A 27276-nucleotide genomic window follows, 5' to 3' on the forward strand; every position below is an offset into this window, starting at 1 on the left:
GCAACCCCCCACCCCAGGCAACAGGGGTTCCAGGAAAATTTTTGAAAAACGACATGCCTGGAAATACATTTTACATCATTTTGGCACTTAAAATTCAACTTAAAGAAGACGCAGTTATTACCTGTCTAAACTAGACATTAGTTTTAAATAATTTTTTTATTTGCCTGAGGCTTTGGGTGGGGATCTATCCCCTCATCCCCACCATATTTACGCCACTGCACTGGTGGGAGCGAGTTGCTGCTTTTAGGGTAGGAATGTTCTTTCAGCTTTGGGAGAGGATGAGAGGCAGTCTCTTGATAGGTGGTGTAGTTCCAGAATGTTGCAGTAAGGGTGGTACTATCAGAAGAGTACAATATAGTGGCAACCTTTAACCCATTTAGCCAAGAACATTTTTAATGCCCATTCCGAAAAAAGGATTTTTTTGCCTCATTGAATGCAGTTTTTTCTGAGAAACGAGTGCACATCCCTCAGTGTCTTGGCAATGCAGCCTAGATTGAAATTTTTTATCAGATAGGCTGAATGTGTTGAGGATTTGGTTAAGCTAATATTTTTTCTGGCATTTGTAGGTTAAGAAAAGAAGATTATCTTCCTTGAAAACTGAGTGGGTCACCCTGTCAGACATTAAGAATGTTAAATTGTTTTTATCATGGAACAGAATAAGTGCATAGTTTAACAAGAATAATCAGAAGGATGATTAGAAGATAGCGATTCCCAATTACTGAAAGTAGGTCTTGTTTTATAAAGTGAAGTTATTTTCTATCTCTGCCACTGCATTAATGATTTGCAGTATACAGTTTGTTTGCTTATTACTCAAAAGCAAGGTTATCTTTCTCCATGTAGTTTTGTACCTACTAGTTTCTTATCTACGTACATATATAAATTTCCTTTGCACAGCTTAAGGTACATGCAGGATTATAATATTTTGTTCATAATCAAACCTTAACCTAAGGTTATTTGATAATATCCAGAATAGATTTTCTCCTAAGAATTTTTTTACCGACTTAAAAACAGGCATGTTTATAAAATACACTTGAATTAAGTTTTGTGGAATATTAAGGAGCAAATTCCTTAGTTTAATGCTTAAGAAAGAAATGTATGCCCTCAATAATACTTTCCATGGAATGCATAATTCCTCACAAAAATATACATTTCCACACCAGCCATTATATTATTTTTCTTTCATTCAGTTTGGGACTGGATTGTCCGCCAACATACAACGCAGCTGAATTTTATGTGCAGCAGCTAGCCGTTACTCCTGGAAGAGAGGAACAGTGTCTGAAGCGAATAGAAACTTTATGTGATCGTTTTGCCCTTTCATCCCTTGGTATGTCTTTGCAAGCAGAGCTGTGTTCCATATCATGTTCTTCAAGTGATGATGGTTATGTGAGCTCCTTGATGAGTGATACAACAGACATCAAAAGTGTAAGTATTTTAAATATTTACGTGGTCCACATAAATAGTTTATCAAAATTTCTTAAGATTCCAGACAACTGCTAACGTTTCTTGAGTACAAAATTAATTCTAATATACATATACGTATCCTACAATTAGGAGACAAGTTTTATCTCTTGTACTCCTTGGACCACATGAAAAAAGCACACCTAAGAATTTCCAAATTATGCCAAAAACTCTGATGCCCAGCTTACATTTTAAAATAAAAAAATATCCATCTATGAAAATTTTTCAGTAAATAAAAGGAATACAGTAAGAATACATAGTAGGATTATGCAGAAGATACATTTTTCTGTTTAAATTATTGGCTGTATAGCCTTATATGTATTATGTGGGATGATTCTTGATTCAAATGTAAAAAAAACCTCATGTTTATGAAGTTTGATCGAATTCCAGGACCTGGTTACCTGGTATTCCCCCTGTAAGTTGAATACAAAATTTTCATTCCTCAATGCATGTCCATTAATTATATCCCAAGGTCATAGGCAAAGGAGCAGTCAACCCACCTGAAATTTTTGGAGTAATACCATTTTAGGTGCACCCTATCCAAATGAACTTCCCCGAAATGGGATCCAAACATCAATAAATAATAAACGAACTAATTTTTGCTCTACCACTTTAGGTAATTCTGGACATCATTTTTATAATACAATTTTCATTTCAGATGAACCATCCAAAAATACCATATTACACTCAGCTATACTGGCTCACATGGAGGACTTTTGTAGATGAGAGGAGGCAGTGGTCAGTTCATGCAGTCAGACTGGGGCTTTTCATGGTGAGATCTTGAATAAGTCATAAAGGGTGTGTTAGTTCAATGGTATCCACATTTATCATGCATAAGTGTGGAGATATTGATGACTAGTATTTATTTCTATGGATAACTCAAGAATTCACAGAGAGTCCACCATTAGCCTGATACAGTAAAACCTCTATGTAGTGAACCTCTTTACATCATAACCCTCCATACTTCATACCACCCCTACGGTCCCATCAGATTTACATGTAAATTTATCGGCAAACCTCTATGTAGAGAACCTCTTTATCTCATAACACCTCCACTTATCATACCAAATAGACACCCCTGAGATGGCCTAACTACCTCCACAAATTGTACCGAGACAACTAGAGACCATTAATGCAGCCGTGATTACGTACATGGAATGACATTTTCAGCAATAAATGTTTCACTTTTATTTTTTTCTTGTACACCATTAATATGCTGTAATTTTCAAGTAAACCATTAGTTATGGCCAATTTGTTATATATGAGAGCATACCTTATAGTAAATAAGAGAAAAGGTATCCAAGTATACGAATCATTTTAAGTGACTGTTGAATAAAGAGAGATCACATCGTTTTCTCTCAAATCATGGTAAAAATCACGCAATAGCACTCGCTTTCCGTTATTATGGAATAATAAATATATGTCCACTAATGCATGCATGTTTGTTTAAACACATAAATATAATGGTTTAAAGGAGAGTAGTGCCTTTCATTTTCGAGCAATATCATAAAATGGTGCCTATCACTAAAACCTCTCTATAGGGAACCTCCATAGATCAAACTGCCCAATTTTTGGTCCCCTCCATTACGATGTAAAGAGGTTTTACTGTAGTTAAATTTTCCTATTCTTAGTATCACTTAACCCTTTTGCTGCTATGTTGAGAGGAAACATCTTGAATGTTTGCTCTCAAACTGTTTTGTCCTGGCATGGCACAGACAAAATATAAAAATTCTGTTTATCTATTGTAAGTAAATATCACTGGCCTCTGTGGCAGTGTGGGTCAAATCCCTAACTTCCTTATAGCAAAATTTCATGGAAACCTCCAATCAACAAAAGCATATTACCATTCCCTGACTCTTCTCATGCTTAACGTATGGAGAAAAACCCCCAGAACAAATCTCTACCATTACATGACCTCTCTGTAACGAAATATCATGAAATATGTGCATGGGATCTAGTTGAGAAATTGACACCTCTTTGGCAAAATTTCTCAATTAGAAATTATTTTTCCATGGGTATTTACAAATTCTACATTATCCTGAGAGTTTCTCTCCATTGTAACCATTACGTCATGTTTTCACAAATCTGATTGGGAGTAGCTACTTGTTGTGCAATATATCAGAAGCAGGAATGCCAGTTTGACCTATGATGCCTTCTGAATTCACCATCTTCCAGCTTATCATAGGTATGGAATCTGGCTGGGGGAATCATGCCCAAAAGCCTATGTACATATTTCATTATCATGGAGCATTTTTTATTCGTTACCACGGTCAGGATTTCTCATCCCCTCAAAAGGTGCCCCAACAAGAGTCCACCGCAGCTACTATATTTGTGATTCGAATCATCCATCTACATGACCTTGCACATCCTACGCAAATGCAACCTGCAATATACCTTTATGAAACCCCTTACAACAAAGTCTACATTTACCCATTAGTCCTTGGGTCCGGCCAAATTCAATACATGGAAGTTAAACTGTATTTTGAAACATAAAATGCATTAATAGTATTGCTGTTCAAAAATGAGATGAATGTACCCACCCGGGACTCCAACCCTCAACCTATGTATTTGGCAGGCGAGGACTTTACCCCACTGCCACCAAGGCTGGCACCTATTTCTGCAGTTATGAGCTAGTTACAGGGAAAATACATTATCTGCTGGGAGTGGGAAAAATCTCATAAAATACTTTTGCTACCAGGGTAATGTAATGGCAATGCAAATGCTAATGTGCCTTCAGTATTTTGAGGTGAGCAATACCGTTGAATGCACAAAAGTGAGACTTCAATTTCTCTCTCTTGGCAGATTTGTAACAGTCCTGTGGTTCTTTGACATAGAGTGAGACCAATCATTGAGTCTTACATACTTGAGCAATTTTTATCGGAAAATAATGGTTAATTTCTGCCTTCTTGAATGACTCGTAGTAAGACCATATGAGAAAAGAATTTGTTAACTATGCACGAAAAGCATGTGAAAAATGCTTCCGATTTCAATTTCCACACCAGATTATGCATGAACAGCTGAAGAAGCAGAACAATGTTCACTAGTGAAACAGAAAGGAAATATGTATTATGCATAGGAAATATTCTAGATTACAACTTAGGTATTTTCTCGTGAACAAATACGTTGACACAAGCATATTGATAAATATTGGTACATACTTTGAGTATCATTGTCTTCACTTGTATGTCGTGAGAAAATGAAAATCATGCCTAATAAAAAATTGACCTTTATTTCATTCTGATCTTATTTTCAGTTTGTCAGTATGGTTTTAGCCTTCCCATTCATGGACATCAAAACTGATCAGCATGGTGTCCAGAGTAGACAAGGACTTCTATACCTTGTTGTCACAGAAACAATATTTACCTACGCTTATGCAGTGCAAAATACATTTCCTCAGCAAATGCCAATACTTTTAAGAGAAATAAGTGATGGCCTATATCACCCATGGCCATATTATGTGTCCAAGATGATTACTTTGGTGAGTGCTATTTTTTTTCTGCATGCATATTTCACAGATTTTTGTTTCATATCCCACCTATGTAACAAGCTACAAGCCAAAATCAAAACTAACCATTACTGAAGTGCACATTATATTCTTTTCCAAAATATCTGAAACATCATGTTAGATGAATTATCCTTTTGAGTGACTATATATTCTGAATTTTACTTGCAGTTACCAAAAAGTATCTTAGAACCAATACCATATGCATTCCTCATATTCTATGTGGTTGGTTTGAGTGGAGGATTTTATGGGTTCTTTTTCTTTTGTATTCCTGTCATCTTGTGTGCAACATCCAGCACTGCCTACGGTCAGTAAATTTTACAATGTTTTTAATTATTCATCTGAAATACATATGTACAAACATCCATAAAAACTTGCGTCAATGTTCATTATTGAACATGAACAAAAAAGCAAACTTATATTGATATTAATGTTTGAAAGTTTAATATTTTCATTGTGAAAATTTTAGAAGCAGATGTGAATTAATATCAAACTTGTTATGTTCTTGAATCTGACTTGTATTCTCCAGTAACTGCAATATTTCATGATTAATTCAAATATGTACTAAGTTGCCGTTATAAAAGAGCGGGCGATGGGATAATTTTTCTTCAAACTCTTGTCTTTCTAGGAGCAATGTTATCAGCATCATTTGAATCTGTGAGCACCTCTTCATTGGTCTCAGTACCCGTGGATCTTATATGCATTGCATTCTCAGGAATATACATTCAACTAAGGTAAAAACCTCAAATGTTCCTGTATTTCATACTATGAATGAAGCATCAGTATACTCTCTGCAGTGAAAAGTAAAGCAACATTTTTTTGTTTCAGCACCGTGCCAACGTACTTATCATGGATAAGATATGTTTCCCAATTTTACTATGCCAATGAAGCCATTTCCATTTTACAGTGGAGACTTGTACCTGAAATAGGTTAGTATAAAGATATGGAAGGAGTAATAAAATCACATAAACAATGGTGACGGTGTGATGTGCTCCAAATGCATATTTTTTCTATGAAAAAGCTGTCTTTATACAAAAATTCCACTTATTAAAGCCCCCTCCCAATTTTGCATTACCAAATTTGGGGACTATGGGTAGTCAGGGCCAGCAATTATCCTTCCACTATAGGAGGAGTTCACGGGTTTCCCCAATGGGTCCTGGGGTTGTTTGATACCACTGTTGCAAAGACTGCCTACCTACATTTTCAGGTTGAACCAGAAGATAGTAGACTGTGCCTTCGAAATGTTGGTGCCAATCAATCCCATGACCTTGTTAGAACTAAACCTTAGAATTTTTTCTTTAGTCAATTCGCCAAGAAAACCTTAGGTCCTTCACAACTGTCTTTCCACTCATTCCTTTTCCTACTACATGTATGTTATTTAATGGCTTGTATCATATGATTACAGGTTAACTGGGGTTGGAAGCTATCAATACCAGAATTGCTTGATTTGAGTTTCCGCAGTGTTTCTCCTCATTGGTAACAGCTTTTGAGCATTCCTCCACTTAGTCTTTTCTACAAGCGATGACAGTTTCTCCAGACATCCTGCTGGCATCTTCTCATCAGAAGTGTCAATGCATTGAAATTGGCTGTCTAATATAGGAGCTAGGGGGGTCGTAGGCTGGCTCTGATTGGTCAAGCACAATGTGAAGGCGAGGTTCACTAGCTTTTGGAAAACAGGCAACCATCTGCCAAAGCCAAAGGACAAGATCTCTTGTTTACTACACAAGGTAGTATACCAACTCCGATGCTACAGTAGAAAATCAGTCATAGGACAGACTGGGCAGTCAATCAAAATCGGAATACAAGAACATGAACGTGCCACGGAGAAGAAGCATTTCCACCTTTCCGCCGTCTCATAGCACATGTGGTCAGAACCTGGCCACATGGTTGACTTCAAGAAGCCTAAGGTCATCCGCAATGAAAGCCACTATTACCCCAGGATAAGTGGCGTAGCGAGGAGGGAGGTTCAGGTCTGGACCCCCAAAATATAAAAACAAAATATTGAAATATAATGGATTTACAAAAGATCTTTTAGAAAAATGAAGCTTTTTCGATTACAAAAAGTGTTAACACTAGTTTAAAACCCTCAACTTAGTACCCTGTTTTTCAAAGCTTTCCCACCCTGGTTTTGGGCTCCTATGAACAAAAGTCCTGACTGCTCCACTGCCCAGGATAATTCAAGAGGCAATATAAATCATGAAGCAGCCAGAAAATAGCAACAGAGAAGAAGACTACACTCTAGCTAACGTTTGGAAAGGGATCGTCAGAAACAAGGACCAACCAGAGCCAACCTATCTATCCCCTGACCAATCAGAGCCGACCTATGACCCCCAAGCTCCTATATACGACAGCCAATTTCAACACACTGACACTTCTGACGTGAAGATGCCAGCGGGAAGGCTGAAGAAACTGTCATAGCCTTTAGACGAGACTATGCTGAGGAACTTCTGAAAGCCATTACCAACCCTAATTGCTATTCACTTAACATATCATTGACCCCAAGAATGATGCCACGCTAATTTAATTTAGAATTTAAAATCTAAATGTTGCATGATTAATGGAACTGGATGGTCATAAATTGCAACTGGAATTATACCATTCCTAATTTTTTTTAATATGTTGAGCCTTACGGCCATTTTGGATAGATTTATGCATGATCTTTACCTTAACATATTGAAAGACAGTGATTACATGATAGGCATCTTTGTATTAAAATAATATGTACTAAGGATGGGTTGGTTCCTAAATTTTTTCGGTTCTCGGTACCGGTCCGGTTCTCCCCCAACTTCTGGCGACATTGTCCGTTGTAACTTGTGTGTCCGTTCAAAATATATTCTGTGTTCTGTAATGCAGCTTAAATTGTTGCTTTCATTGACAACTTATTCTTTACTGTCACAGTTTTTATAACCTCAACAATAAACTGCTCAACAAGCTGGTACAGCGACACCATGGATGCAATAGGCGGCCGTGAGTTAACACAAAAATTGTAATGCAATGCAAGATAACCACACTTTTCGATGCTTTACATAGGTTTATCAACTTACGAACAAGCTCTCGGAACGCATCTTGCTCGTTTGTCAAAGAATTACTATATGTGTACATAATTCAATCGTAAGACCACCAAGATGAAACAATTTTCCACAGGCCGCCGTTCATGGCACGGCACAAGGTGTCAGTGGCGCAGCAAGGGGGGGTTTTGGGGGATAAAGCCCCCTCCCCAAAGCTCACAGACATTTTTAAGTTAAATCTATTTTACTTAATTGGATTAATATTGCTAATATAATAGTGTGAGGATTGATAAAATATCCCTCAGAAGGCCGTAAAAATCACCATTTTGAACCATTTTTCTTAATTTTTTCCGGCGGAAGACCTCCGCACCTCTCGCTTACCCTGGCGGGTATGCAATACTGCCAAGCCTCCCAGTATTAGTTGTGCCTGAAACCCCCCCAGCCTTAATTCCTGGCTGCGCCCTTGCACGGCGTTGCAGAGATCCGTCTCGTCTGAAAGCCGCCAAAATTTCACGTGAACCTCGCCTGGAGAAAAGTCGTACCGCCTGAAATTGGCCTCAATGTAGCATTGAGTTTATTTTATGCCGGAGATGTCGCATTGCCGGGCTTGATTGAAATGGACGCCGTGCCTCAACAGTTCGAATCGACTCGTTTGACATAGAGACCTATGGTAAGTTGAAATAACAGCGCCGTGCCATGGATGGTGGCAAGCAAATAGTCAGCTCGTTTGAAAGTGGCCACGGCTACGGAAATGTTATAAAATTGGCGAGAACGACAAACTAACGAATCCTTAATTGCGCCTGTTGGCGAACAACTCTCAAAAGAAAAAAATGTGGACACCATGCAATTGGAAAGTAATATATACGTTTTTAATATTTTTTTCACTTTTTGGCTTTGAATACGCTGCAAACCATTTCGGCTTTGGGCACAAATTTCAAATCCTCACCACCACACCGAGCCAGTTCCTAAGAACCGACTTTATGCGATTGGTTCTCGATATCGGTTCCATAGCCAAGAACCGGCAATACCGAGAACCGACCCATCTCTAATATGTACATACATGATAATATAAGATTTAAAATCCTTATTGTGCATGCTCTGGAGAGAATTGTAATCTCTGTAATGATAATGTTCTAATATATGTATAGGTTTCTTGTATTTTAAAGCTGATCTTACCTAAATTTAATTCATTGAAGAAACTATCAAATATATTTCAAGTCCCTCTAGAATTATAATGAAACACTCCCGATGCCATCTATTTTTCAGAATGCTCAGATAATCCAGATGTACCTTGTTTCCGAAGCGGCGATGAAGTGTTGGACAACTATGGATTTTCTCAAGAAAATTTGCCAATTGATTTATTTGGATTGATGCTTATTTATGTTGTTTCTCATGTAGTAGGATATATTTGTTTTCATTTAAGAAGCAGAACTCAGCCAACTTACTAAAACAAAAGATTCATTCATTAAAATCTTTTAACTGAGATTATTTCATGAGCAGTTTCATCAGCACTGTAAGTGAAATTGATGCAGAGACTATGTGATTACTTTGTACAGAGTGCATATTTTTATTGATGACAGAGGCTTTACCGTTTTTGTGTATAGCTTATCAGAGAAAACTACATGGTTTGAGTTTTTCTCAATTAATTTTTCCCTTGAATACACTAAGGAGTTGGTAACTAGAAGAGTTACTTATAACAACAAAAAATAAATTTCAATGCATTTATTAGGGAGTGATCTCAGGATCAAGGTGTATAATGATGTATAGGCCTTTTTGTAATGAGCAGGAGGAAAGGTTTGACCAACACGGTTGAAAATTATATTTTGTTTAGAACTGCTTGGTAATAAGACCAAGAAATTATGATTGAGAAACATTGAAAGCCCGTTTGAAGACAGAGTTTAAAGATGAGCACATCTCCAAGAATAGGAATCAGTGTGGCCATCACCTACTTTCATCCTCACAGATAATTCTATTAATAAAATCAGTAAATGTAACGTGCTTGTACCAACTTAAGATGATATTTTCTTACTCTGGGCTTTTGCAGGGAAGCCGGTTTATCTTACATTTGTATGAAAATATTAGAGTCCCAGATGGAATGCATATCTTAAATCTAGAATATGAATAAATTCATTATTTTAGCTGATTATCTTCACGTGTTCAAATATATTGATAGTTTGAATTTTCAGTATCTACACTGTATTTAAAAATAAACTATGGTTCAAAACTACAAGTTTACCTTATTGAGTTCAAAAAGAGGAGGAGCAATAGTAGAATCAGGTTCATCTTAGATTATATGAAGGGCAAATACAGTATAACAACCATTGATGTGCGAAAGCACTAAGGTGGGGGTAGTGGGACAGTTTCAACTTCGTTTATAAGTTCGTTTCAACTTCTTGACAGCAATGAAGTTTGAACAAGCTTCCTTGTACAAAATTATATGACAAGGGAGGACTTACAGCATGAGCTACATTATGCAATAAAAAGAAAGAAATTTAATAGATGATAAAACTAATTGTAAGTCCAAATTAACTTCAACGTAGGAGTATTTCCTTTGAGTCTTACAAAAATTCCACTACTCAATGTCCTTTAGAACTTCTCTTCTCAACTGGCCGACATTCTTTCCAAGATTTACTTTTTTCTATCATCAGTTCGTGCAGTGCAATTTTCAACTAGAGGTTTCCTTGAAAACCCTTGGCCTACACTGCTTATTCCAAAGAGGCAAGTAAGCAGCATTTCATGTCTGCAACAGGGGTCACACGTAAACATGTCTTTTTTTGGAGCACTCAAACCCTGTAAGGTAAATTTATTCCATAATAATGTGTTATGACATGTTTAAATTGAATGCTTCAGGGGATACTGTAATACTTAAGGAAAATAGATTAAAATATATAGAAATGTGAATGTATGCAAAAGTGAATGCCAAGTTGCTTAAAAAAATGAAATAATGTGATTTTTAAATTGCTGATGAGTGAAGTATACAAATCAAACTTCATAGCAATGGTATGATATTTGTCTTAAATGTAGGAATCATCACAAACCACCATGTTCATGGAGAGTTGAATACCTGTATTGCCTTTTACTGTATATAAACGACCACAAAAAATATCAAGTGTTAAAAAGACTATGGTGCCACTCTTCCTGAAATGCACTTATTTTTTATAAGGTACATTAAATAAAGTTCACTGATATTTTGTTGCTTGTTACTTGATATTTTTTATTAGCTACGCAAATTTTATTCAAAGAAATTTCACCAATGTCAAATTACACATTTAACCATGTATAGATAAAGTGAAATTAATGGATGGCTATTTTTGGCCTGGGAGGTGACGAAGTGAAATGGCACTAAGGTCCAAGAGTTAATTAAAGATTTTGCATCTTGAACCATTGGACAAGAAATGGCTACCCAGGGGATACTATATATACTATGGGGAAAAAGTATCCCAACAGACTGTGCCGCCACCAATGCTTTTGCAGGAGAATGGATTCCCTTTCTGATGATATCCTTGGAACGAGACAAGGGAAATTCAAATACTGTCTTTTTTCAGCTACCAAGGTTGTAACAGTGAGGTTGCACACCTCGAAAGTTATTCACACTGTTCACCAGAATATTGGTGCATGCAGGGTATTGAATGGCTAATTTAACACTCGTGCCTTCCTTTTTCCCACTATCTCCCTGGCACTCGTCCTGAAATTTACCCGAAGCCCATCTCCACTCCCTCACTCTCTCGCCTCTGAAACTTTTAAGGCAGAAATATTCACTAGACATTATCTGCCAGATGGCAATGGCGAGGAACGATTTTGAGCATCAGATAGCTCTGGCATCACTCCAATTACCTAAACAATCATCACTATAAAAGATTTTACTACGTCAATTGCGACTGAAAAATTTGCTCCATGCACATGCTCATGATTGCTACAAATTTAAATGACGAGATATAATTTTCCGAGTTAAATTAAATAAAAAGGAAAACGGTAAACATTTTATCTTTTCCTAGCCAGTAGCCAAGACCAAAAAATCTTTTATTTTCTGTTATTTGATACCCTACTTTCTCAGCAATTGTTTTGAAAACCAATTCTTTAAAATTAAGTATGTATTGTAACTTGTATAAGAGCATAGTGCAACACTTCGACGTATATCAGCATCTCCAGCTGTACATCTAGGTCTCCCTCCTCTTCTCTGATTTTGTTATGCCTCATCACCCTCCCTGTAGCATTTCATCCCATGACCTCCAATGAATTTTTCCTTAGTTCTGAAGCTCAAAGCCTGTGTGAAAACCCTTCCCTCCTAGCCACTTCTTCACTTCAGAGTTAAGATGGAAGTCACACGGCACTATGTTGACATTGCATGGCTGATGATCGAAAATGTCCCATTGAAATTGCTCAAGGAGCAGTTGGGCTGCATCAGCGCTGAGATGACAGTTGTTGTCGTGGATCAGAAAACTTCCTGATGCCAGTATGTCTCCTCTTTTGTTTTGAATGGGAATGGGTCTAATGTTTCACACTCTAGCCATAGTGCATTGAAAAATTCTCTATTATCGGCATAAAGGTCGAGACATGTCAATGCTGAAGCCATTCGGCGAGTTTTCTGGCTGCTGCTCTGCAGTGCACACTTGGCTGGAGAATCCATTGAGGCAGTGTAGTTAATAAGGTTGCTACTAACCTTAAAGTAAAAACTTAAGATCAGAAATGACTTAAGCGTGTGGTGCGGAGGATGTGCAGTTGCCCTATGTGTGCAGTACCCGCCTGTCACTTGTATGGTGTTTTTGCTGAGCTATCTAAGGTTGAAAAAAAGTCCCTCGTATAACAACCCACTGGAAAGGTAACCTATTTTCCCAGGAGCGATATTAGCGGCACAACCTTTGTTGGGATACTTTATTCCCATTGGACATAAATGTAATGCACCCAGCAAGAAAAGAGCTGGTGAGTAATTCTAGATGACCTGAATGTGCTATAAGATATATATGTTATTATGTTTTAGAGCTTTTGCCCAGAACATAATACAAATGGAAGATGAGTTCCTGCAGGATGTATCAAAAGGTACAAATACAGTATACGGAACAAGACAAAAGATATGTAGCACAAATTCTAAGTATGCCACCATAGTATGTACCCTGTACTAATTGAAGTACCGTATATGTCTGAATATAGTCCCCCCTATTTTTCCAAAAATGCCCTTGGTAAAAGTAAAGGGGGGGGCTATATTCAAACCCATTTTTTAAATTTTTTCCATAAACTCAAGCCTCAAAATTACGAGGGGGGTGGACTATATTCGGAGAAATATAGTGCATCTTTGGGGAAATACTATAGAACTGGGATGTACCTACTGTTGCTCTCATACACTGATGCAGCTAACTACTGACCAAAAAATATCGCATAGTGTTGGGTTGTGCTGTAGTATGTATATGTAAAAAACTATGAATGAAACAGTGACTTTTATATAACTGACCATCTTAGTACATACATTTTAGCACTGCTTAAATAATCATTGCTTCTAGGGGATCTGGTTGGTGTGGTGGATAGAGTGTTGGCTTCCCACTCTGAAGGCTTGGGCTCAAATCCCGGTGGTGGCTGAGAATTTTCAAAGAATGCCTGATCCCTACTTGAATGTTATGTGGAGGACATTTCAAGCTCAACACTCCGTCCGTCGGATGGGACGTTAAGCCTTTCATTAGAGCAGTCAAATGCTGACGCCTGGTTTCTCTCCACCCTTAGTTACCTACCCTTCCCTCATGGTGCAAATGACCTCAGTTGTCAGTCGCCTCATCCAAATACCATACCAACATCATTGCATCTGCAGGAAGGTTGGAGGATTCCAATAACAGGATGGAGGATGAATTACCTATGTCAATGAAGATCTTGAATTTTGATGTAGTTAGATACACTTAAATTATTATTATCCTTTAGAGTAAAAATACTCTTAAAGAGGCTATCCTTATGAATGAAATGAAAAAAAAAACACTACATATTTTGAATGATCAGTTGGACGTGAACATAAAAATGTGTGAAATTCAAGCAAACATCCATCACTATGCGAAAATTTTGGAAGACCACAAACTCACCAGATAAACATATGAGTCATGAACGAGGTGGTAATTTCTAAATTTGAGGGCTTAAAACATAAGTACATTATGCTTTGAAAACCATTTTTATCAAAAAAGGGGAAGCTTAACTGAACTGAAGGACCAAAAGCAGACTAGTTTGGCAATAGTACACCTAATGGCTCACTACTGAGCAGTATCAGCTTAACCAAAGAAACATGGTGAATATAGGCCAATATGCATACATATGACCTTTTTACTTGATCTCAAAATATTATTGTACATTTTGGTTTCCCGCAGATGTACATTACATTACATGGAGTGTACTGTAATGGTTCAATGCATACCACCGCACACTTCGATGCCTTACAAAGGTTCATCAACTTACGAAGAAGGTATTGGAAGGCATCTCGTTCATATACCGAGGACCTACTGCATTCGGGAAGATATTGACATTCATACGAACTTCTTTATTACGAACCTCCAATTTTTCAGCTCCGCAAAATTTGTAATAACGAGAGTCTACTGTATACCCCCAAGCAAATTGAAACAAGAATAGAACATGTATAAACAAACCGTGCATAATAACAATTAAGGAAATATGGGTAAAAAAATATAAAATCCAAAAATCAAATTTTTATGAACTTTTGTACTCACAAACAAGATAATCAACATGGCATCAGCTCAAAACAGCTGACATTCACAGCAACTTTGCAAAATATCAAGGCACAGTACCAGTCTGCACATTTCATACATACACACTTTTTCAGTTAAATCTTTTCTTTTTGGAATCCTTGCAACTTATTGGCTGATGACGTGGACTGCATTTCTTTTTTGTGACTTGCTGAAAGAAAAAAAAATAAATCCACTAGAAAAGTCACACATCTATAAACATCTGAATCTTTCTTAGAGTTACGTAAGTACACAAAAATCAACCTTGGTTTCACATATTTTCCTCTTCTGTGGTTTACATTCCTTGGAATTATTTCTTCTGAGGGGGCATTCCTTGGCCAAATGATTTAAAGAGCCACAGAAACAGGCAACTGGGCGAGGAAGATTAAGCCCACATTTATGCTTAGGTAAACAACAACGTCCACAGTCAGAGCAGTGGATGTATGTAGGCTTAACACACCTTCCACAAGTTTTACAGTGCTTGTAAGTTCTACCATCCTGTAATGAATAGAAAAAAAATAGAAAAATCTACTCATCAAACCATTTTTGTTTAAACTAAAAAAAATGTAATGGTGTAGCTTAGAACTATGAGGTGTGGATAAATAAATCTAGACAAAATACCATGGGATCTCTAATAATAGGCATTAGAGAAATTTTGCAACATCTAAAAAGAGCTGGTAAGAAACTGGTAATATTCCACCTGTAAGACACTGTAGAAAAATTACGTAATGAGAAGGTTTTCAATAAATTGTTATAATTGACCAGCAATGGATACATTTCATCAGCAGGAGGTCTTGTATGCCTTGATATTTTTTATCCAGTTTTCCATGAACACTCATAACTAGTTCATGCATTTGGCAGGGATTTGAGTAAAATTAGCTGAACTCCAGCAGTCCTGGCTTTTTAGTAACATTTAACTGCATACTTTAATGTTTTTATAACATATTTAGCAAGGTCAGAATGCATATCTCAAATAATTTGAGGACTATCTATGGTAGCTGAGAAGTTATTTGTGTAATATGTGAGAATTATTTGATTTTTACCTTCTAATCCTACTCGAGCTGATAAAGTAAGCTTGGACATCACTGAATACAAATAATGTAGCACTCAACTTTACATTTTTGAGAATAAATGAATGCTTTATAACACCACTGTGTGCCTGGCATTCCATAATTTATCAATTCCAAAAGCACAAATATGAAGCTGAAAAATGATTTCCGCAACTCAAGCCCTATGATAAACATGTTAATAATGCATTTTTCTTTTGGAAACTAAACATAAAATAACTCCCATTTTACCTTTGAGGTACAATAATTACACATTTTGCAATGCTTATTTTCTGGTGCCACCCATCTATCACAAAAAGAGCAATATCGATAGCCTTCAGCTTCGGGAAGAGAAATTTTGCCTGCAGGAACATTGGTGAAAATCCTCACTGGTGATCCTCTTTTATTTCCACCTGAAGAGGAAAAATTCATGCTCATCAACTAATGAAATATACACTGGGTCAAAGTTTCTTTGGTTAAACCCTCTACGACGGCAGGTAATTTTATTGGCATTTGCATATCAAATGAAAAATGCAGTAGGCCAATACATATATGAATTGGCTCCTACAGCAGCCAGTTGTTTAAGAGGACGACAATGCATTAATTGCAAGTTCAATAATTACAAGTCCAAGTAAAAACTTTTATCATAATTAAATAGTTTAACTTAAATGTAAACTGCATATGGATACATAAAAATAGCTTCCTTAAGCGTTTTTTCCTGAAGTGCTGTTAGATACGGTCGTAATGTTCCTTCCCTCACACACCTACTCCCTATTTGACGCACTAAGTAAACCTAAACCTCCCCGCACCCAGCATTTCCTGCCGGCTGCCTTGAGTGCTCGCATGCCCAAGTAAGGAGAAAAGTACTTCGGACTCGAGCATACCAGGACATGCGAACCAATGGAGAGAGAGATCTCTTCCAGACTGTGGGTGAGAGAAGGGAGACGACGCCACGAGAGAGTGTGTATCTTTGACCTAGTGACGAGTACCATGTATTGTGTTGATACAAATATAGTCATATGTGAAGTAACTGTGTATTGGCGTTGTGATGTAACGTTCCCTTCCCCTCTCCAAGGAGCCCACCGCCCACTACGAGGTCTTACAGTGCTACATTTTATGATATACATTACCTATTATTATTGCACTCAGTATTTCTCATATCTATCCCAAGGCTTAACGATTTTGGTTTTGAATAGGATAAGGAAACTAAAGCAGAGTAACTACCTAATTGGGAAATCTGGAACAAATGAAATAAACCGAGGAATTAGAAGGGGTTCATGCAATCACAGATTCTTGTGGGAGGTAAGGAATTAATGCAATATTTTTTCTCATTTGTAAGGAAATAATACATATTGGGCTCACACTAAAAAAAAACTATCACTTCTAGTTAATAAGTCTACAATTGCATAAATACTGGAAATGGGCATCTTTTGACTCATGCAAGATATTCTTTTATGTGAAAAGAGCTCGACTTAAAACGAGGAGGAAAATCTAGCATTCTCCTCCCCTACAGTATAAGCACATGTACACAAAACACCATCCTCACCAGATAAGGAAGCAAAGAGGTAGTGCAGTAGATGAAAAGGTGAGAAGGTACTCCATTTTTTCTTCTATGCATCCACAACAAATATTTGGGTTTTTAAGGAGGGGGTTCAAGACTAGCAGAAAGCAGAGTCACTCTTGATGAGAGCAGGTGGAACCAGATGGTATTAGCAGCACAACTTTGTTGAAATCACACCACTGATCATTTTATAGGCAGTTTCCCTCCTCACAATACGTGAGCCACCATCGGCCGAAAGGACATTTGTGAGGGGACTACAGATAATCACCTCTAATGAGAGGTCAACCTAAACACTTTACTCACATAGGGAAGACCTAGTCATCACTCACAAATGATAAACCTTTTACTCAGAGGGTAAAAGAGACCTAGAACAATATGAATGGGCTCAACACAACTGGACCAGTGAATACCAATTCTAACTTTATCAACTAATTATTTTCTCAACAATTTACAAGGTCCATTCAATAAGTATCAGGACTGGTTCGCTGTAGCCTCAACAATGCGGTGGATAGGGAGTCTGACTTGTCGGCTCGGTAGAGGGGTCCCCCACCACTCCGGTGCACTTAAGTTCAGTCCCCTCCAGGCATGTGTTGAGACAGCAGATTGATTGTTGTGACGTGTGATTGTTTGCGGTGTCATCACTTCCTAGCATGGAGCCCACTGTCAAGCAACCCTACACTGTGAAGTTTTGCATTAAACTTGGGAAATTAGCATCGGAGACCCTTGAACTCATAAAACAGGCTAATGGGGATGATGCCTTAAGCCACATAAGAATTTTTAAATGGCATAAAATGTTAAAGGCAGGCCGGCAGCTCGTCGAAGACGAGCACCATGCCAGACACCCGAGGACTGCTCGAACCGATGCTCAGGTGGACAAAGTGAAAAACATTTTAGACTCTGACAGGCGTTTAACCATTGCCCTTATCAGTGAGGAGACCGGGCTTTCAGTCGTAACCATCCACACCATTGTAACAGAGGATCTTGTAATGACGAAATGTGCGCGAAACTGGTGCGACATTGCGTAACGCACGTGTAATCAGCCATTGCCAAGAATTGAAAACTTCACCATGACAATGCGCCGTGCCACAGTGCAATTGTTGGGCAGCAGCTGCTAGCAAAATTCGGCGTGGTGACGTTGCCTCACCACCGCTACAGCCCCGACATGGCTCCACCTGACTTTTTCTTGTTTCCTCGAATTTCTTGTTTTTAAAAAGGGAGCTCAAGGATATCGGTTCGACTCCATCGAGGTGGTTCAAACGGCAACGACAAAAGCTCTGAACAGTATTCTGGAAGCTGACTTCCAGTGGGCTTTTGACGAGTGGCAGATGTGCCGAACTAAGTGTATCCATGCAGGAGGAATGTATTATTAAGAAAACAAAGTAAATATTATGATAACTGCAATAAATTTTGATTTTTGGAACCAGTCCTGATACTTATTGAACGGACCTTGTATCATCTCTATCATATTGGACCAGGTTGGTTGGTCAGATTGTGGATATTCAGGGGTTGTAAAAATTTATACATTATACATGGTCCTTGAGGCCTGTTTACACAGTACATATATAACAATAATTAGCTTCTCATACATTAATCCCCACGAGTTAATGTCTTTTTGTGTGAATGATTTTTGTGGACCAAAAGAGATCTTGTATGAATGCATGAACCAAATTAGAACAGGTACTATTTTCTGTTCTCGCATTTGCACAAGTTGGGTGGTTACACAGGGCATTTTTCACGCATTCATTCATTTAGACATTAATGCATCGTGTAACCATGCCTTTAGACCGTCTGATTTTTGGGGATTTCATTATAGCTTTCAGGATGTAAAAGTAGCACAGAAAAGGTAACATAACAACCTAATGACCAACAAACTAGGAAAATCTCCTATCAATACAACAGGAATGTCATCATTAAAGGGGTATACTGTTATATCATTGATTATATTAAAAAAATGACATGATAAAAATTACAAATTACATACATATGTGTATATGTACATGTCTATAAAAGCCAATCAGAATAAAACTAAATCTTTGGATTCTTTAAATGATTATGACATACACATGTAGAATGTTTAGCTTCTCAATAGCCTTCTGAGCATCAACCAAGAAAAATGAAAATCAGTCAATGAAAAGTACATACAAGAGAGGAAAATGCCAAAATTTTATCTGACCTGTTAGGAAAAATCAAGCAGTGTAATACTTCAAGGGGTTTTTATGCTCACCTGCTTTGAAACTTGAGTGATTTACATATTCAATTTTATAGTCTAGCATTGTGAAATCTGGACAACTTCCTCGGATATATGGTTCCATAAAATATGGGAATGCCCAAAGCACTAAAAGGCAAGCAAAATAAATGTATGCATTATTATGGTGATTGAACAAATACCTTACAGCTATCAATACTTCTACATACACAGATAAATAACAAAACTGAAGTTTATTCTCATATGCTTTGTCCTTGACAGGCAGAGAAGCAATTAAAAAACAAAAAAAAGCTGGAAAAAAAATTTTACATCATCTATGCTCATACCTGGCATTACACCATCCAAAGAAGAATTGCAATCTTCGCGAAGTTTCTGGAGACACTGCAATGTGAAAGCCAATGGCTCAACTCTTCCTCCAAAAGGAGGATCAATCACAATCGCAACTTTCTGTCTCTCATTCCTAATGGAGCCAAGGAATGTTTCCCTTACCACATCTCCTCCAAAGAAATAATTGCTGAACATGTTGTAGCGAAAAAATTGACCAGATGAGTAGAAGCTATACTGCAAAAGAAGTTAATGCTCCATTAGATGGCTCATTACATGGTGAACAAATCAGTGGTTAGTTACCCAGCCCTGACAGTTACAAATCGGTGGCTAAGTTCTAACAACACGAATCTCAAAATTTGGCCGCTCTGAGTTAATAAGGTAGTTTCCTTCATCAAAGAAAACGAAAGGCATTGATTGCGATTCGTTACCCAACATTAGTGTATTCAAAAAATACAAATTATTTGGTTTTAGAAATACCAGTTTAGACGAATGTTAATCATCAATTTTTACCTCATTTGAAAATGATTGGCGCCCATGCGATGCCACTCCACATGACATCACAGGGACCTAGATGCTATACGAGTAATAGGAGTTTTACATTGTCTGAGATTACCAATGCATGCATGAGACACACAGCTCAGGGAAACATCTCTTAATAATCACCTATTAAAATTGCCTACATGGTCCGCAAGTTTCCTTCGGTTGATAGGGTATTCATAATCCTTATTTAAGCCAAGCGCTACCTCCCAGATAACACGGCATTTGTATTACATCAATAATACACAAAAAATACGTGCCCAAATACATATGTATAAGATGGAATACGATTGTATTACATCGGTATATTTCACGTAGAAGTGGTTCAAAAGTCCCTATGGATGTATGTATTCGTGCGTATTACAAATTGGAAATCTGAATACCCATACATGAATTATACATATGTATACAAAGGAATACAATCGTATTACGTCTGTATATTTCACGTAAAAGTGGCTCAAAAGTCCCTCAGGATGTATGTATACATGCGTATTACAAATTGGAAATCTGAATATCCTTACATGTAATATACATATGTATCTGCAGGCCCTCGTACACGAATTATACATATTGATTTTCTGACCCACATCCACTTAATATCAATATGGATCAAACGGATGAATAAATATAAGGAAACCAGAACATACAGATAATAAAACATTTATTCAAAGAGAAAAATAAAATAATACACACAAAGAACAAGTGTGGCCATGAATATTGCTAACAAGCATTAAGGGCCAGCAAACAGTAGGTGAAACTTAGTTTAAAAAAATGGCACAAAGATAAATCAAGTACAAACAATGGTTTGAATTGGAAAATAGAAAAAAATGTTAGCACGGAACAAGCGTTGTAACCCATTGCACAAGAAGAAACCTGAATTCAGGAAACCAACTCTGCACAATTAACCACTTTCTGAAAGGAGAAAAGAAGAAGTCAAGTTTAAAAGTCATGCAAAAATATATCTTTTTGTAAGATCTGAATAGGAGCTCAAGGCCTTTCAATTTTTTTTTTCAATTCATATAGGCAGTCAGTATTCTGTGAAGTCTGTAATTTTAGTACTAATTCTGTATTCTGAATGCAAATGAAAGTTTGGCTTCTCTGCTAGATTCCAGACATAAGTTTTAAATTTTTTCATTTACCAATTATGTCGAGGTCCCAGCTAGAGCAGATTAGACCTTGTCCTTTGAGAAATCATATATTTTGGGGAAATGCTTTCATTTTACAAAATTAATAGCCTTTCTCTTGAGAAGAATGAGAAATATGAGAAAAGATCATATGACTACTTTTAAATATAAATTAACTAGGAAAACGTGAATCCATTGGTATGCTTATTTAGTACATGATACTAATATATTAGTACCATGATTAAGTAGCGGATGACTCACACAGAAAAAATATAAACTTGTGATATCATATTTTCAAACAAATAAATATCATACATAATAGACAATTTCAGGCTTAACTTTAAGAAACCTCTCGATTATGGTTAAAAAAAATTTTCCCTCATACCTTACCTCGGTATTAACAATTCCACCTGGTCTTCTGGCTTTGCTTCGTCGTCTTTTCCGTAATCCATTCTCCTCTTGTCCAGGCCAAGCTATTTACATCGTCGCCTGCTGGGTATGCGCGAAAGAGCATGAAAAGAAAATTACAATTACCTAATTAATTTGGCCCGTACGCACCTTTTTCTTACATATAATGACAAACTTTCGCATGAAAATTACGTATTTATCTTGTGTTAATAATAATGACGAAATGCACCTTGATTGACTGCATTTCAAGATGAAAAAAATATTACATTTTGCTTTAAGGGAACCGATATTACACGACCAATACTTCTTGTTCGTTAAATAATTAGAAGTAGAGGGCAAAACCGCTCGGAACCTCGAGGAATCTATTAGTGACAAGGCTACGCTGATAAGTCTAAGGTCAAAGATGTTATGACTAAAGCATAGGATAACTAGGAATGCAAGAACTACAATACAGTAGGTTGTGGTAATAAACAGCGATAAAACAACTTACACGTGAACGAAAACATTCCTTTAAACAATTTTTTCTGCTCTTAATTAAGAGAAGAAAAAATGTAACTTCAGCCGCGAAGCACGGAATTACTATACGACGCATAATCTATTAATTTATACGTACAAGATTGACATTACTATGTTTTACCATATAACTTCAATGGACACCAGTCTCCTCGATACATAACTCAACAAAAAAGGAAAACAATAGCCAAACATAAACAAAATAATTACCTCTATTGGCGCAATGTGGTCAACACATTGCGCCAATAGTTGTATCCAAATATACTCAAATAACATAATTAATGTAGTCTATGTATGCGTACAATATAATAAAAGATAAATCATACCTTACCTTAATTATCCAGTGACAGGAAACTGTTGGAGCTGGCTTGCACGAATCGCAATAACGTGCGGGATTGAAGCACATTTCCAGCAAAACATAGCTTCGGTTTGAGCACACCATCCACACGCACCGGTTATCGAGGATTAAAACACTATGTCAATTCATCCAATACGTATAATAATACAAACAAATATAAAATTAACTATACATCAGTAGCCGGAGTTCCTCCTACAGCACGTTCTTGACGTTCTCGTAGTCTCGAACGAAATGCCGAGCTAACTGTTAACGAGATTATCACTCCCACTCACTTCCCTAGCTTGTTGCGACAGAATTGAGAATTTAATTTTTTTGTTTAAACAGTTAATTTTAAATATCGTTTAAAAAATTAAACTTCGCTTTTACTTTTGCGCTGTGCAAGAACTATTTTTTGTATTTTTCATGTATTGTGAACCATTTTCCATGTGTATATTTCGCGGATGGAAACTGAATTTTACATATGTAATACGTCTGTATTTCGCGTGCATTTACAAATTAACATAAATATGGTCGCCATACTACCCTTGCTCACATCGATCAGTATATGATTTATTTTTAAGCTTCCTGGGTATAAATTCGAATGGATGAATGATCATTGAAATGAGGAAATCTGGCGTTTGCAGTGAACATATTATTTCTGCAAAAATGTTTCTGAACATTTCACTAGACGCCACGAAAATCCACCTCTCAAAAATTACAGGAAATATACATAATGTATATTTTGTGTATTTTTGACCACATTTACATATGTATTTCCTCTGTATTCATACATATGTAAAAGTAGCAAGTGTTACACGATATTTACATTTGTATTTTTGACCACATTTACATAAGTATTCAAATTTCAAAAATACAAATGTATTTATCGTGTAAACACGTACCACTTTTACATATGTATGAATACGAAGGAAATACATCCAATAATACATATGTATTACACATGTTATACATAACAAAAATACATATGTATGTGACCCATGAAAATACAATATAAATACATTATGTATATCCAAATGTGTGCTGTTGGGGCTGCCAGCAGGGTACTCTGCTACCTAATAGCAGCCTGCAGCGTATTGGCACTCATAGCCTCACACCAAGGTGGCCTCACACAGTGGCACTTGGGACCAGAATGACGTCACACAGGCTTTTCCCAGCATATATACTTAGCCGCTGCGTTTCCGCATGCTTGAAATTTTTCACTTTTCATCAAATCATGACAAATACGTATTGTCATTTAAAAATCTAAAAGCGTGAAATACGAACTCCAGGAGTGATAACGTTTCGATTTGGGCAATAGAGAAATGGGAAACCACCCTATTGACAGGCTGACATTATACTTTCCTTATGAATACTGTACTCTAACATACTATACATAATGCATGCTCAAACTATTATATCCAGAAAGTAAAGCAGGATAAGGTCATTTCTTCATCGTCAGTCAATGAGATACGATTAGATAAGCACATTACAAAATTGAAGAAAAAGACATTTCCTCAGCTTGATCATTGATTTTAAGAATTAGAAAGCCTCACAACATTATCTCTATACTTGCAGGACAAAGGAACAAACAATACATACAATGTATAAAATTTAAGGATTTGTGTCGTTGTGGATGTGTGATTATAGGTGCTTATAAGTATTGAAGAGCAAATCTACTTACGTATCTTTCATCTATATCAAGGAGCACAGATCTCATCATACAATTAGATGACAATGACCCTGAAATGCGTTCGTGGATTCTGGGGGCACCAATGCAAACCACAAACCCCACGTTTAATTCTCTGAGGGTGTTGTAAACAAAATCAACACTCCTGACTGAAAACATATACTGAGCTTCTTTCTTGGAGCATTCTAATTGCTTCAGCATCTAAAAAAAACCAAGGGCGGTGACTAAAATATATTACACATAAAAAACTTTCAAATATTTAACCACTGCCAAAATAAGTGACTTTGTACGCCGTTACGCGCAATGTTGCCCACAAATATAAAAGCAGTTTTACCTCAGATGGGTGACGTATATGATGATCAGATATGCCTATGAGAGAGTCATGTTTCTTGTGCTTTTCTTCATCCTTGATATTGAACAAGCAACTGCATGTATGACAGTATCCCCGCTTCTTGGCTGGTAAATTTAAAACTTTAGTCACCCTACAAATACATGAATGAGATGAAAGTCAGGGTAAGAATGCTGTACGAAATAAGATTCAGAGAAGAAACTCACCCGTGAACACATTTTGAGAAATCGTCCAACGGGGCGCGTCGTCGCAGCTCCGCATTTTCTACTTTTTTAGAGTTCCACTCATCTTCCCACATGAAAAAACGACAATCTTTTCTGTTGCGACAAGCAGAACATGCATAAAACCTCCTTTCTTTCCCAGCTTTTATAGCTCGAGCGAACAGAAGGGTTGGCCCTGCAACATTCAATGTATGACTGTCAATTTTAATAAAATACTGCTAGGAGAAGATATAGAAATTTTCTTACCATGAGAACAGCAGGGATGGGACTCAACATCTTCGATTATAACCCTTACGCTAGGGGACACAGTATGTTCATCATCCTCCATTCCTTTTAAACAGAGCGGTTAGTCCGCGAGAAAGTTCGCGAACGGCAAAATCACTCAAAAAGAGATTGAAAAAGAATGAAGAAACTTCAAGATCCCTTAAATATTCGTTTCATGAAGAAATACTTGAGAATACACATGGACACATTACATTCAAGTTGCCACACGAATTCGGATGTAAATAGATATGAACATTGAACATCGCGATGGCATGTTATGAGATACGTGGTTGGTCTATGTCTCAGGAGATAAGATTTTGAGAAAATATTTAGACGTTGAAAAAATTGTTTCAGGGCCAATATACTTGTCCGCACCGCCATTTAGCGCATTTAAATGGTTTCTAAACAGAAAAAATGATTCATTCTAAGGAAACTTCGTTAATTTCTCTAAGTAGGCAACCCGGTACACATATTTCATTGGTTAAGGACACACTTCACGCAGGTCACGAAGCGCCAACAATCATCGCGCGAAGGACAAATGACCATAGGAATACCAACTCATCGCGGTATTAATCTCGCTGTTAGATGTATTAGTGTGTAATCTGGCTTGGATTGTTTATGAAATACATATAATTTAAGGTAAAAGCGAACCACTAAAAAGAGTGAATATCCTAATCGTTTACGATTTGGCGAACCATTACTTGAACGGTAGGTATGGAGATGGTTCATTACAGTGTCTCGCACGTGAGAAGCATGGTCTATTTTATGTCATCCTCTAAATAAAACCATGGTTTTATTGTAATCTGTAGTCACCCTGTTTCGCTCTAGCTTCTTACTACTAAAACATTTAAATGCAAATGATGAACATATAATAATTATTTAATGTAAACTAAGTTTACAGGCAAAACCGATTAGCTCTTCCAAATACCATTATCAAATTTATAATTACTGTGCGTTCCTGTCTTACTTCACTTCATACTTTGATTGTTAATGCTATCAATAAGTTAGTTCACCCGTGGTTTAGTTTGTAGTCAAAGAAAGTACCTATATGCCTTTTCTTTGTAAGAAATGTTAATGATCTAATCCACTAGAGAGTGATATAATCTATTGCTGACTTGTCTGGTAATTTTGGTGGAAGTTGCTGTCATCTGCGCGTGTATTTTATTCAATGGTGTAATTACTTTTTTCTAACAGTACAACTATTGGACATCCTCAAATAAAAATCCTCGAAGTGCGAGATGGCCCAGAGAAAGGATCAACTGGCATTCCTACCTGTGGCTCTACCTACTCGAGTCTGGCGTAACATACATCCTCTCCTATCTAAAAAACCTTCTGGCTGAAACTTTTGTCAATAGTTTGTGAAGTTTTTGTCAATACAAAATGGAGAAAGTTTACTTGTATTGACTTGTATCCTGTATTTTGATGTGTTCTGTGAAGCAACAATCAAGTTATTCCCAGCAACGATGGGTAAGTGACATGAATTCTTTAAAATATTCTTAAAATTTTTTAAAAATATTTTTTAACTGGGAGACAAAACACCCTGCGCATAAAAAAATGTTTTAATTTTTGCACTTATTATGTACTAGATTTATGTCATGAATATTTGCTCAGACATAGAAAACAGTTAACGCGAGCTTTTCATCACACTTGAAGGAAGACCCAACACTGACTACCTGAGTCTTGAAAAGGGATTTTTTACATCATTTTTTTAACAACAAAGCAAGCAAAAAGCCATGAAATTTTTTTTACAGGTGGTAGGTCATACTTTAAGAAATACTAGAAGAAATAATTTAGCTTTATTCACATATTGCCTCAGGTCAAAATTTAATGTTTTATAGAACCATGTTTTTGACGCAAAATTTTCGAAAATCTTATGAAAAATCTGAGTTAAGAGAATTTGCAACATCCCCTACGGATATTTTTCAATTAGTATTTGTTATCCTCAAGACTTCTACAGTAAACCTGCAAATTTTCATTGGAATGGGACAAAAAGTATGGCTGAGACAAATTATTTCCCT

General features: G+C 36.9%; 2 protein-coding genes across 4 annotated transcripts in view; one reads left to right on the plus strand and one right to left on the minus strand.

Moving 5' to 3' along the window:
- LOC124153873 (protein scarlet-like) overlaps positions 1 to 11171 on the plus strand; it is a 158725-nt gene extending 147554 nt beyond the window's left edge. For both annotated transcript variants that reach the window (XM_046527254.1, XM_046527255.1), the window contains 7 exons: positions 1188 to 1422; positions 2117 to 2230; positions 4712 to 4936; positions 5132 to 5267; positions 5589 to 5694; positions 5789 to 5889; positions 9235 to 11171. In XM_046527254.1, coding sequence (XP_046383210.1) covers positions 1188 to 1422; positions 2117 to 2230; positions 4712 to 4936; positions 5132 to 5267; positions 5589 to 5694; positions 5789 to 5889; positions 9235 to 9416 — 1099 coding nt within the window. In that variant the 3' untranslated portion in view covers positions 9417 to 11171. The remainder of the gene's footprint in view (positions 1 to 1187; positions 1423 to 2116; positions 2231 to 4711; positions 4937 to 5131; positions 5268 to 5588; positions 5695 to 5788; positions 5890 to 9234) is intronic.
- Positions 11172 to 14627: 3456 nt separating this feature from the next.
- LOC124153874 (rRNA N6-adenosine-methyltransferase ZCCHC4) lies at positions 14628 to 25640 on the minus strand. 2 transcript variants are annotated; one of them, XM_046527256.1, is made up of 9 exons: positions 25241 to 25640; positions 24980 to 25169; positions 24759 to 24906; positions 24419 to 24625; positions 19818 to 20052; positions 19510 to 19620; positions 15977 to 16137; positions 14943 to 15176; positions 14628 to 14850 (listed from the first exon to the last, which is right to left on the minus strand). In XM_046527256.1, exons 1-9 carry the CDS (start codon positions 25320 to 25322, stop codon positions 14773 to 14775), a joined length of 1446 nt encoding a protein of 481 aa, XP_046383212.1. In that variant the 5' UTR covers positions 25323 to 25640; the 3' UTR covers positions 14628 to 14772. The 2 variants fall into 2 exon arrangements, with proteins under 2 accessions (XP_046383212.1, XP_046383213.1); XM_046527257.1 differs by having other exon boundaries at positions 24980 to 25189; positions 25241 to 25303.
- Positions 25641 to 27276: the final 1636 nt, after the last annotated feature.

This window comes from Ischnura elegans, chromosome 2 (genome assembly GCF_921293095.1).
Source record: "Ischnura elegans chromosome 2, ioIscEleg1.1, whole genome shotgun sequence".
Taxonomy (NCBI): Eukaryota; Metazoa; Arthropoda; class Insecta; order Odonata; family Coenagrionidae; genus Ischnura; species Ischnura elegans.

Excerpts from the sequence above, each read along its gene's own strand:
- LOC124153874 (XM_046527256.1), bottom strand. The coding sequence starts at position 25,322 with ATGGAGGATGATGAACATACTGTGTCCCCTAGCGTAAGGGTTATAATC. Across the intron at positions 19,621-19,817 it reads TTTGGATGGTGTAATGCCAG|TGCTTTGGGCATTCCCATAT; the intron begins GTATGAGCATAG and ends CTTGCCTTTTAG. Across the intron at positions 14,851-14,942 it reads GGAAAATATGTGAAACCAAG|CAAGTCACAAAAAAGAAATG; the intron begins GTTGATTTTTGT and ends TTTTTCTTTCAG.